The sequence below is a fragment of the Bos indicus x Bos taurus genome, chromosome 5, assembly GCF_003369695.1.
Source record: "Bos indicus x Bos taurus breed Angus x Brahman F1 hybrid chromosome 5, Bos_hybrid_MaternalHap_v2.0, whole genome shotgun sequence".
Lineage (NCBI taxonomy): Eukaryota > Metazoa > Chordata > Mammalia > Artiodactyla > Bovidae > Bos > Bos indicus x Bos taurus.
In genome coordinates this window covers 35304873-35317973 of record NC_040080.1, presented here as the reverse complement: position 1 = coordinate 35317973, position 13101 = coordinate 35304873, and the positions used below count along the sequence as shown (strand labels likewise).

Sequence of the window (13101 nt, the reverse complement as noted above, 5' to 3'; positions counted from 1 at the left end):
TTAATTTCAGCACAGGAGTTGCTGTTAGAGAATGCTTCTGAAAAGCCCTATTTCCTTGAAGAAAATGAGGTTGATTTATGCCAATTCACAACCCTGGGTGGAGTGTACCACTTGGATATTTTGGAGCTTCCTCCACAGTGTAAACCAATGAAGGGCTGGATGATTGTGGAAGTAAGTTGATTCTTGAATCAAAATTTATGGATAAAATAATTTCTCATGCTTTAACTTTATCTGAAATGATTTAACATCTATTTAACCCTAAAATGATTTAACCCTATTAAACAACCACAAATGCGGAAAATGTAATTTTAAGCTGTCTTGAATTTATGAATCAAAATCAGATACTAAAGGAGAGGAATCTGAAATAATAACGGATTTTAAAACTAGAATTCATACATGTTAATTTAATTGTAAACCTGTAACTCTGTTTATATTATGCCAATTTGGCCTTAATAATGACAGTCATTTTCAGGGGTCATCAAATTTTTTCTGTAAAGGGCCAGGTGGTAAATATTTTCAGCTCTGTGAGCCATACCAGCTCTGTTGCAACTCCTCAGCTCTGCCATTGTAACATTAAAGTAGCCATTGGTAAATGAATGGACATGGCTGTGTTCCAGTTAAACTTATTTTACAAAAACTGGTGGGGGCTGGATTTTCCAAGGACCATAGTTTGTGGATTCTAGTCTAAATCAGTGGTTCCCAGCATGTGGTCCTTCGACCGGAAGCATCAACATCATTTGGCATCATCTGATAATTTGCTAGAAATGCAAATCCATTGCCCCCACCTTAGTCCTACTGAATCAGAAAGTTTGGAGCTAAGACTCAGCAGTCTGTGTTTTAGCAAGACACACCCCAAAGTTTGAGAACCACTGGTCTGTATTCTTGATATACAAGTGTGGTTCATGAACCTGCAGCATCTGTATCAGCTGAGAACTTGTTAGAAATGCATCATTTGGGACTTTACCTCAGGTCCACCGAATCTGCATAGTAACTGCACATGAAAGTTTGAAAAGCACTGATGTGGGCACTGCCAGTGGTATTGATGCACAGATAGCACTCACTGAGTAACAAGGATACGGATGGTAGCAGTTGTCAATCATTTTTCAAGGAGTTCTCGCTCTTGTTTCAGTAAGTAGTAACATTTGCACTAGTATTGACTTAACTTTTAGTGGCCTACACCCCCAGATAATACCCTGTTATGGTAAAGAATCTGCTTGCAATGCAGGAGACCTGGGTTCAATCCCTGGGTCAGGAAGATCCCCTGGAGAAAGGAATGGCTACCCACTCCAGTATTCTTTCCTGGAGAACTCCATGGACAGAGGAGCCTAGAAGAAGCCATAACTTCTTTATGCATAGGCATTCTTGAATTAGTGTAGTATTTATCTTTTTTTTCCATTATCACCCCTCCAAAGAGCCTTTGTAGACTTTTTTCCTAACTGTCCCCCATAAAGTATTAATACTACATGTATACTGTATATTTACATATGTGCTGTATGTATATTTGTGTTTTATACCTAAAAGAGTACAATTTTTTCATGACCCCTCTAAACTAATTTTTACCCTCTTAGGGATAATATTGCTGTTCCTTTCCCCTTCTCATAAATGAGAATGCAGTTATTAGGTTGACCCTGGAGAGATAATTTGGTTTATAGCCCTTCTGAGGGGTTTCCCCAGGGGCTCAGCAATAAAGAATCCGCCATAAATGCAAGAGATTCAGGAGACACAGGTTCGATCTCTGGGTCAGGAAGATGCCCTGGAAAAGGGCATGTCAACCCATTCCAGTATCCTTGCCTGGGATGTCCCATGGACAGATGAGCCTGGCGGGCTATAGTCCATAGGGTTGCAAAGAGTCAGACATAACTGAAGCGACTTAGCACGCAGCCACTTTGAAGAGTCTATTTAAATCAGCCTTCCCTACCTCAGAAATACCTGAAGGGCAGAGTGGAGTCCAAAAAGACACCCTTTGGTGGAGGTAGGCTTTCAAAACTCTTTATCCATAGGAAGGTCTAAGCCTGAACTGGGAATTTCAAGGATGCATACAAAGATCTGGTGTTCCTGAATTCCTGAATTTTGTCCTGGTATCCTGATACTACTCTAGGTGCTCTATTTGAGCCCAGAGTATTCTCCATCACACATATTTTTCTCTCCTGCAACAAAGAGACCTTCCTCATTTTCTAAGTCCCTTTTAAATAATCTCACACTTCCTCTAGAAATTTTCCCCAACCAGTTTTTCCTCTGTTTTGCAACATTTGTAATCTTCCCTTTCCTAGATCCATCTCTGCTAAATTCTGATAATAAACAAATCTTCTTTATCCCACAGACATCTGGTCTTGGCTTAATTTACTTTCTCCCCATCACCACCCCCCTGCTTTTTTAAGATGTAATTGATATATAACACTGCATAAGTTTAAGGTATGCAATATGATGATTTTTAATTTCATTCATTTATTTCCACGCTTCTCAAAAGGTTGCTTATTCTTTCTGTCTTCACCCACACACCCTAACCAAGTTACTGGAACATGAGATTTGGGGTCCTATACATCTACTGGGTTAGTCAAATCTTTTAAGATTTTGTTGTTCAGATCTTTCTATAAGATGTTAGGGTAAAACCCAAATGAACTTTTTGGCCAATCCAATACTTTTGCCTTCTGGTGCCTTCTTGAAGTCATTTTGTAATCTTTGGCACATTAATTGATTTTTCTAAGTCCCAGTTATCTTCTCTGTTCAACACATAATCTCATAGAATTATTGGAGAAATAAAATGAATAGTTAAGTCCCAGCCAGCCTAGAATCTGGCCTATAGAAGAGTTCTGAATTACATTCAAATGTAGTGATTTTTTTCCCTCAATCATTAGTTTTAATTTTGTTGTGACATTTTGTTTGTCAATCTATAGTGAAATGTGACCAAACTGCAGTGTTTATTTAACATACATAGCTTACTCTGCATAACTCTGCATCATAAACTGTTACCAGTCAGCTTCTAACTTAGTATTATCTTGGTCATTTTTAAAAGATACTCAAAGAGGGATTGCAGAAATATACATATCCTCCAGAAACTACAGAAGACCTTGAAGCAGAAAATGTTTTTCCACCCATAGAGGTCACGCTTGAAGTTCACGAGAATGTAATCTTCTTTGAGAATCCTATGGTTGCAAGGTGGGATGCTGAAGGTACAATGATGCCTTAACCAGCTTTGACAATTATGTAATGAAAAGAGATATAATAATATAAATACTTAAAATAGGAAATGGAGAATGTAAACTGAGTTTCTAATCATACATATTTCTGTGCCTATTCTAGGGTCTTTGTTTCCTTTTGATGGAAATGAATAGGGATGTTTTTAAAAAGAAGGAAATGAATAAAAATATCAAATAGTATAGCAAATCAAAAACAAATGAAAAGCCTACTCTCTCTTGAAATGGCCAAATAATTCAGATTGGGGTGATTAAATTTGATTATTTTAATGTTAATGATTTATAAATTGCAAAGCTTATTACAACCAGGTACTGAGGATGGGTGTCTTCCCAGATGGCTTCAGTGGTAAAGAACCCGCCTGCCAAGCAGGAGACACAGATTCAATCCCTAGGATGGGAAGATCCTCTGGAGAAGGAAATGGCAACCCACTCCAGTGTTCTTGCCTGGGAAATCCCATGGACAGAGGAGCCTGGCAGGCTACAGTCCATGGGTTCGCAGAGTTGGACACGACTTAGCAACTAAACAACAACCGAGGATGGGGAGTGGGCAAATGGGAAACCTGACAAAGAGGAAAACCAACCACTTTATGCCTCGATAACTTTTAACTACTGAACTATGGGAAATTATTGCTTATTCAAATTGTTAAATATCAATAAATCAGAAGTGTTAACAAATACAAGTTAATCATTCACCAATTATTAACAAATACCTGATTTGGGGTTGGCAGGCTAAACTTTGAAAGGTCTTGGTCTTGTGAATTAATGTATGCAAATCTGGGGACTCTTAGATGAAAGTTGAATAGCTTTGTTTTTAATGTAGGTGAATTATTCTACATCCATTTATTTGTGAAAAGGTTTACATACTAGATAACAGGTCTAGATAATAAGATAACTAAAGCACAGAGCTATTACTTTAGTTATGGGGGCAGAGAATTTAAAGACTATTTTGTACTTTAAATTTTTTTATGGTTGCTACAACACACTATATTTTTGCTTATACAGACATAACCACAAGACGTTTAGTGTAGAGATAGTTTATGTTTTAAAAACACTATATTTCTATCAATACATTAAACCATAAAATATATCAAAATGAACATTGGGTAATTTTTTCCTTTCATGTTGCTTTAGAGGTTTCACTTTTCCTTTCCTTTAATGGTAACATTCCTAAATATTTATTTATCAAATTAAAATTAGAATTAGACAAGATCAGTTATCCCACATGATTCAGGGAAATACAACAAGTAAAATTTGACTCTAACTGCAGTAATTATATGGCAGTAATCTACAACTCCATGGTTTCCCTGGTAAAGAATCCACCTGCCAATGCAGAAGACTGAGTTTCAATCCTTGGTACAGGAAGATGCCCTGGAGAAGGAAATGGCAACCCACTCCAGTATTCTTGCCAGGAGAACCCCCTGGACAGAGGAGCCTGGCAGGCTACAGTCCATGGGGTCACCCGGAGTTAGACATGACTTAGCGACTAAACAACAATTTTTATGGTTATAAATTAAAATAATTTTGTAAATGTAAAAACAGAAAGAGGAACTATATATAACTTAGTTTTCTAATATAATTATTATATTGAATTCAAGAGTCAAAAATAGAACTAATATAACACTGTAAAGCAGCTATACACCAATTTTTTAAAAAGTTTTAAAAAAAGTAGGTGTATGGGGATGAAAACTAGAGAGAGATGGGAATGACAGCTGAGGTTGGGAATTACTTTATTATTTATTACTTTATTCATTATCCAAGATAATTTTCATTAGGAGGATGGCCTCAATAGGAGGAGAGTTTAATTGCGTAGGGACAATATTATATATTCCTGTCTACTATTGTTTATTGAATGCTTTAAAATTAATGCCTAAAAGTGTTTTATTTCTTTTTTCCAGTAAATTTTCAAATAAATACATGCAAAATTTAAAAAAAATTTAAGTCAAAAATAGCCAGTGGAACCTTTTGTGTGAGAAGACAAGAAAGCCAAGTGGAAATGAAGAGGGTGTTCTAGGAAAAGAATGATTCATTCCTTTCATAAAATGCTAAACAATAAGAAAGAGATAAATGAGACACGATTCCTTCTTCCAGGAATTTTCAAAGTTGTAGGAGAGGCAGACAGGGAAAGATACCATACACAAGGGGGTAGAGTAGTGAGGGGCTATATGATAGATGAAAGTGCTACGGAGCAGAGCAGTGACTGGGTCCCATCTGGAGTGCTAAGGACAGCTTCTCCTAGGATAGAATATTGAGCAGGTCCTTAAGAGACCAAGAGACCATTGATGTAGTATATTCTGTGTGGGCATAAGTCTTCATTCCTCTTGGGTATATTGGTAGGAGTGGAATTTCTGGGTTGAAGAGTAAATTGATGTTCAACTGTTTAAAAACTGCCAAGTTGTTTTTCAAAGGAGCTATAACCACAACACAAGGTTCCCCATTTTTCCATATTCTTGCCACCATTTGTTATTACCTATTTTTTTTTATTAGAGCCACCCTAGTGGGTGTGAAATGGTTTTTCATAGTTTTAATTTGTATTTCCCTAATGCGTGGTAATGTTAAGCATCGATTTTTATGTATTTACTATGCTTTCATGTAGCTTCTTTGATGAAATGTTTATTCAAATCTTTTGCCCATTTTTAAGTTGTGTTATGTTTTATTATTGAGTTGTAAGAGACACAAAAGACCACTTATTATATGATTGTGTTTAATGAAAGTTAAGAAAAGGCAAATCTTTAAGTATATTAATAGTTTCTTGGGGCTGGTGATGCAAATGGGAATTAACTATAAATAGACATAAGAGATCTTATTGGGAGGATAATAATATTCTAAAACTGAATGGTGGTGATGATTGCAAAACTGGGTAAACCGACTAAAAATAATTGTATACTCAAGATAGGAGAATTTTAAAGTTCTTTAAAAAGAAAGATGAAGAGAGGTTCTCTAAAAGAGGAAGGGAAATGTTCTCTAGGAAGAAAGAACTGCATGTGCGGAGGCTTACAGGTTTATGATGTTGTTGGGGAAGAAAAGAAAAGTGTGACTGGAAAGAAGTCAGAGAAGTAGCAAAGAAGGAAGCCAGAAATTAGAGTCAGAGCTTCATTCTGAAAGTCTTGTGACCATGCTGAGGAATCTGGACTTGATCCTGCAGACAGGAAGAAACTCCAGTGAAGATGGTTTGTTGTTGTGATCCTATTCTCAGTGTGAAAAATCAATTTATACATATTAAAGTTAGTGGAGTGGTTTCATTCATCTTATTTTTGCAGAGGAAAAAATGGAACTAATGTCTTATTAATCCTAATTATAAAGGTAAACAGTGGAAAACTGATGGCATCAGCAACGTGTCTTACAAATCAGAAGAGAGACTTATAACATTCAACCTGGAAACTTTCTGTCCTGTTACCTTAATTCAAGATGCCCATATTAATATGCCGTACCAGTCATGGGAGCTAAGACCACTTGATGTGAATAAAGTACTTCTGACTATAACTACAGTATTTACTGAACTTCAAATACAAATCAAGGTAAACCGCTGTTATAGCAAGTCATACCAAAGAGTTAAATCTCTTGATGACTATAAGAGTGTGTGTCAAAACAGTCAATCACTGATGATTTACATATTGAAATATGTCTTTTATAAATATATTGAAAATATACCTTGAGCTGGTACCCCACTCCAGTACTCTTGCCTGGAAAATCCCATGGACAGAGGAGCCTGGTAGGCTGCAGTCCATGGGGTCGCTAAGAGTCGGACATGACTGAGCGACTTCACTTTCACTTTTCACTTTCATGCACTGGAGAAGGAGATGGCAACCCACTCCAGTGTTCTTGCCTGGAGAATCCCAGGGACGGTGGAGCCTGATGGGCTGCCGTCATGGGGTCGCAGAGTTGGACACGACTGAAGCGACTTAGCAGTAGCAGTAGTTTCTAAATAAAATACTGAGTATATAGGAAATAACATGTAAAAGTAAAGTATACGTTTGTGCCCTAAAGTTACTAGGAATAGAGCAATTGGTGAAACTCTAAGTATGGTTGCAGTATGACTTTCAGAGGTTTTGGTCCAGTCTTAGAGTGATCTTATCACAGGAAGATAGCACCCAGCTGTTTGAAATCCCTTTTGAGTAACTCCATTGCTACCGAGTCTGACTCTATGATTTCAATACCTGTAGACCACGAAATTTTTGTACCTTATTTTATGTTCCTGGTTATGTTGCAGTGTCTCCTAGTTTGTAGTCTATGGGAACTTGAATAGAATTTGTATCCTGCTATTGAAGGAAATGGCAACCCACTCCAATAGTCTTGCCTGGAGAATCCCAGGGACAGAGGAGCCTACTGGGCTGCCGCCTATGGGGGTCGCACAGAGTTGGACATGACTGAAGCGACTTAGCAGCAGCAGCATTGTGTGAAAATTGTATTACTGTTAATTATGTTGAATTAGTTCATGGTGCTTTTCAGGCCTACTATATCTTTCTACTTTTCTGTCTCTTCTATTAATTTTTTTTAATTTTATTTTATTTTTAAACTTTACAATGTTGTATTAGTTTTGCCAAATATCGAAATGAATCCGCCACAGGTATACCTGTGTTCCCCATCCTGAACACTCCTCCCTCCTCCCTCCCCATACCCTCCCTCTGGGTCGTCCCAGTGCACCAGCCCCAAGCATCCAGTATCGTGCATCGAACCTGGACTGGCGACTCGTTTCATACATGATATTATACATGTTTCAATGCCATTCTCCCAAATCTCCCCACCCTCTCCCTCTCCCACAGAGTCCATAAGACTGATCTATACATCAGTGTCTCTTTTGCTGTCTCGTACACAGGGTTATTGTTACCATCTTTCTAAATTCCATATATATGCATTGGTATACTGTATTGGTGTTTTTCTTTCTAGCTTACTTCACTCTATTGAGACTCCAACTAAAAATCTTAATTTATCTACTTTAAAAAATAACTAATGTATAGTAGAACAATATGTAACTTTGTTCTGTATTTTCCAAATCTCCTCTAAATGTTATTATACTTTCATAATTAGAAAAAAGAAATTACAGAGTCTGAAATTTAAAGACAATAAGTAGATTTAGTATTTGCTTGAGGCTGAAGTGGGGAATGGATATAAATAGGCGTAAGGGATTTCACTGAGGGGATGAAAATGTTCTAAAACTGATTTATGGTGATAGTTGTACCAGTCAACAAAGTTACCAAAAAAAAAAAAAAAAATCACTGAACTGTGTACTTGAAATGCATGAATTTTATGTTATGTAAAATATACCTCATGAAAGTTGTTTTTAAAAAGAGATTTTTTTTTAAAAAAAGATATAACCTGAAATTCTTTATGAATGTGGCAGGAAAGCTAGAAGATCATCACAGTTGGTTTTTAAGGTCAGAGGAGAGATGTGAACTCTATACACCAGATTACCACTTTTCAAACTTTAAAACTGGATAATAATTTTGCATTATTATGTTAAAATCTTATACATATAAAAAATTATGATTTTTAAAAGTTGCAACATGGTTGCTGTCAAATAGCTCTTCCACTTCAACAGGAGCACATGCAGTATTCTTAGATCATAATTTATAAAGTAGGCAACCAAAGAGATCCTTGGATTGCTCAGATAAGCCTGAGAAAAGTTGATAAACTGGTTAAGGTAATGTGGAAACTTTGAGGTGGACCTTTTGGATCAAGCCTAAAATATGTCTGTCCTGCATTCTTTTTAATATAGGATAATACAGGATTTTCTAAAAACGAAAAATAGTTCCTGTTGTTTAGTCACTAAGTTGTGTCCAACTCTTTGCAAACCCAAGAACTGCAACAAACCCTGTCCTTCGCTATCTCCCGAAGTTTGCTCAAACTCATATATATCGAGTTGGTGATGCCATTCAACTATCTCATCGTCTGTCTCCCCCTTCTCCTCCTGCCCTCAATCTTTTCCAGTGACTTGGCCCTTCACTCTGGCCCTTCAAGTGGCCAGAGTACTGCAGCTTCAGCTTCAGTCCTTCCAATGAATATTCAGGGTTGATTTCCTTTAGGATTGACTGGTTTGATCTCTGTGCTGTCCAAGAGACTCTCAAGAATATTCTCCAACACCATAGTTGTAAAGCATCAATTCTTCAGTTCTCAGCCTTCTTTATGGTCCAGCTCTCACATCTGTACATGATTACTAGAAAAACCATAGTTTTGTATAAAGAACCTAACAGCTGGACCTGGAATGATAATGAGGTAATAATTTCTTTAACTTACTTATATAAAAGCTTCTTTTTTCTTATTGAAACTAGGAAAACCTCTGCATGTTAGCTTCAATCAAAGTAAATAACAAAAATCATTCTTCTATTTTGGAAGAAAAGTGGATGACTCCTGTTTCTTTCATTATTGCTTTGAAAAAGGCTGGACTGAATATCTTCCCTACTGGACACTCTCATCTTTATGTTGTTATAAACTATAAGGTAAGAATGAATCCTTCCAAGTTTAATCTGATGGACATTTAGAATGTTAGCAAGTATTACATTTTATATAAATCTTAAGGTATACCAATGAGTTTTCTATATTCACTTATATGAGATTATAGTTAGAAAGGAAGGAATAAATAGCAAGACTAGAAATCCAGTGATTTCTGGTGAAAAAGCTGACTTAAAACTCTACATTCAAAAAATTAAGATCATGGGAACCAGTCCCATCACTTCATGGCAAATATATGGGGAAACAATGGAAACAGTGAGAGACTTTATTTTCTTGGGCTTGAAAATCACTGCAGATGGTGACTGCAGCCGTGAAATTAAAAGATGCTTACTCCTTGGAAGAAAAGCTATGAGCAAACTAGATGGCATATTAAAAAGCAGAGACATTACTTGGCTGACAAAGGTCCATCAGGTCAAGGCTTTTCCAGTAGTCATGTATGGATGTGAGAGTTGGACTATAAAGAAAGCTGAGTGCCAAAGAATTGATGCTTTTGAACTGTGGTGTTGGAGAAGACTCTTGAGAGTCCTGTTGGACTGCAAGGAGATCCAACCAGTCAATCCCTAAGGAAATCAGTCCTGAATATTCATTGGAAGGACTGATGCTGAAGCTGAAACTCCAATATTTTGGCCACGTGATGCAAAAAATTGACTCATTTGAAAAGACCCTGATGCTGGGGAAGATTGAAGGCAGGAAGAGAAGGGGACAACAGAGGATGAGATGGTTGGATGGCATCACCGACTCGATGGACATGAGTTTGAGCAAGCTCTGCGAATTGGTGGTGGACAAGGAAGCCTGGTGTGCTGCAGTCCCTGGGATCACAAAGAGTCGGGCATGACTGAGCGACTGAACTAAACTGAAAAATCTAGGGTTCTCTCAAATTTAATATTCTGTAGAATGATCTTCATATTGACACACGGAGCACAACCACAGCTGGTCAGTTTAGTGCAGAGGTAGTCTGCGCAGCATCCCATTTTGTCTGCTTTCTTTCTTCTTCCAGAGTGCATATATGGAAGATTTCTGAAAAGAGTAAATGACTCAGCAGTTTCCCAAACGTGATAAATCAAGTGAAATTAAATACATACAAGGACCACCGATCATTAAAACCCACTTCCTCCTACTTCACAGAGTCTTCCTGTCTGCATATTGCTTCATGTAACTCATAAGTTGAGTTAAATGAGATCCTTCCATGTTAAACTCTGAGCTCTTTGAGAGTGGTGACCATTCCTTAATCAACTTTGATTTTTCTAGCACCAACCCTATTCCTAGAATACAGTAGATGTTTGTCAAACATTCATGATACATAAATTAAGACAGAGTGAGTTCTAATCATGAAAGATGTTTTGGGCAGAAGAATTCTAAACTCAAGAAAAAGCTTATAATATACCAGAAAATGACAATATAGGTAGACACATACTGGAAATAATCACATTATAAGAGTGTATACATATATGCATAGCGGAAAAAATCCCACTTCAGTTTTAGTAACTCCAGTTGCCAGTTACTCTACAAATGCTGAACGTCATATACTAGTCATCTTTTCAGAATACTGTATTCAAGAATTTTTTTTCTGAACACTTATATTCCAGATAATGTTTTAGAAACATTATTGAATAAAACAAAGATCTCTGCCCTTGTGGAGCTTACATTCTAGAATAGAGGGAGGCAAACATCAACAACAAACATAATAAATCAAGTGAAAGAAAGAAAAGGTACAATATCAAATATGGTGTGGGGGGAGGGGGCTCAATAAGAAGGTAACATTTGAGGAAAGCCTCAAGGTGGGGATTGGACATGAGTGTGAGCAAACTCCAGGAGATGGTGAAGGACAGGAGAGCCTGGTATACTGCAGTCGATGGTGTTGCAAAGAGTTGGACACAATTGAGAGCCTGAACAGCAACAATGGGGCCTATAAGAGCACAGAGGCCCCGTGGATCACTGTTAGGACCCTGGGTTCTGCTCTGAAAGGGGAAGCCATTGCCCCATTTTGAGAAAGAAGTCATGAGTCTGACTTAAATTATTTTTTATATTTGAATTTTATTTTTTTCTTAAAAATTTTTTTTTAATTGGAGTATAGTTGATCTACAATGCTGTGTTAGTTTCTGTTGTATAGTAGTGAGTCGGTCATACATACATATCATAAACCCACTCTTTTCAGATTCTTTCCCCAAATAGGTCATTACAGAGCATTGCGTCGAGTTCCCTGTGCTGTATGTCAGGTCTTTATTAGTTGTCTATTTTATATGTGAAAGTGAAGTCTCTCAGTCGTGTCCGACTCTTTGTGACTCTACGGACTGTAGGCCACCAGGCTCCTCCATCCATGGAATTTTCTAGGCAAGAGAACTGGAGCGGGTTGCCATCTCCTTCTCCAGGGGATCTTCCCAACCTAGAGATTGAACCCGGGTCTCCCGCGTTGCGGGCAGACGCTTTACCGCCTGAGCCACCGGGGAATCCCCTGTGGTTTCCCCGGTGGCTCAGCTGGTATAGAATCTGCCTGCAATGCGGGAGACCTGGGTTCGATCCCTGGATTGGAAAGATCCCCTAGAGAAGGGAAAGGCTACCACTCCAGTATTCTGGCCCAGAGAATTCCACGGACTATTTTATATGTAGTAGTGTGTATACGTCAATCCCAACCTCCCAATTCATCCCTCCCCTTCCTCTCCTCCTTGGTAACCATAAGTTTGTTTTCTATATCTGTGACTCTATTTCTGTTTTATAAATTAGTTCATTTGTACCATTTTTTAAGATTCTGTTGATAAGTGATATATGACATTTATCTTTCTCTGACTTACCTCATGTGACTTACATTTTCAATGGATCTGGGTTGAGAACAGACTAGACTGCAGGAAGTCAAGGATGGAAGGGAGACTTGAGAGGCTCTGTGATCAACTCTACTTGTTTTTATACTGACAGCATCCTTCGGTAGAAGTGAAAGCTTATCGGCAAATGGCCCTGTTAAGTTCTGCTTTTGCATTTTGTTGGAGTAAGTGGAATACAGCATGTGAGTCTAAGAAAACTGTATTTCAGGTATGGTATGCAAAACCCCTTAAACTTTTGTCTTCCAAAAGAAGATAAAGTACTCAAAAACTAAATGAATGTAGACCACAATTCTCCTTTTAAAAAGGTAAAAAATTAAAATTCAAAATGGAATTGGCAAACTTCATTTTCTTTCATTTTGCCAAAAATATAAAACCAAACCATGTAAAGGTCATGCCTTCATTGTCTGTTATGGTATCAAATGCTCTTGATTTTAGGCTGGAGACCGCTTTACACCAACTGAAGAACAAATGTAAGCCTTTCATATGAATATGTCTGATTCATGAACTCTCTCCTCTGAGAGTAACCTTCTGGGCAGATTTCCTACTGCCTGCTAAAGAAGTTATCAAATTCTGCAAGCTGACTGATGAATATTTTAGCATAAATGAGCTACCACATTTATTTATCTTGTTTACTGCATGTTTCT

At 37.5% G+C, this 13101-nt stretch overlaps 1 protein-coding gene across 5 annotated transcripts in view; it reads left to right on the top strand.

Annotated features, from left to right (window-relative positions):
- Positions 1-13101, top strand: part of CASC1 (cancer susceptibility 1) — an 88099-nt gene that overhangs the window by 73795 nt on the left and 1203 nt on the right. For 4 of the 5 annotated variants that reach the window (XM_027541556.1, XM_027541557.1, XM_027541555.1 and 1 more), the window contains 5 exons: positions 11-171; positions 3014-3170; positions 6495-6709; positions 9461-9628; positions 12552-12665. In XM_027541556.1, the coding sequence (XP_027397357.1) occupies positions 11-171; positions 3014-3170; positions 6495-6709; positions 9461-9628; positions 12552-12665 (815 nt within the window). The remainder of the gene's footprint in view (positions 1-10; positions 172-3013; positions 3171-6494; positions 6710-9460; positions 9629-12551; positions 12666-13101) is intronic. The other variant, XM_027541559.1, reaches the window with a different exon arrangement.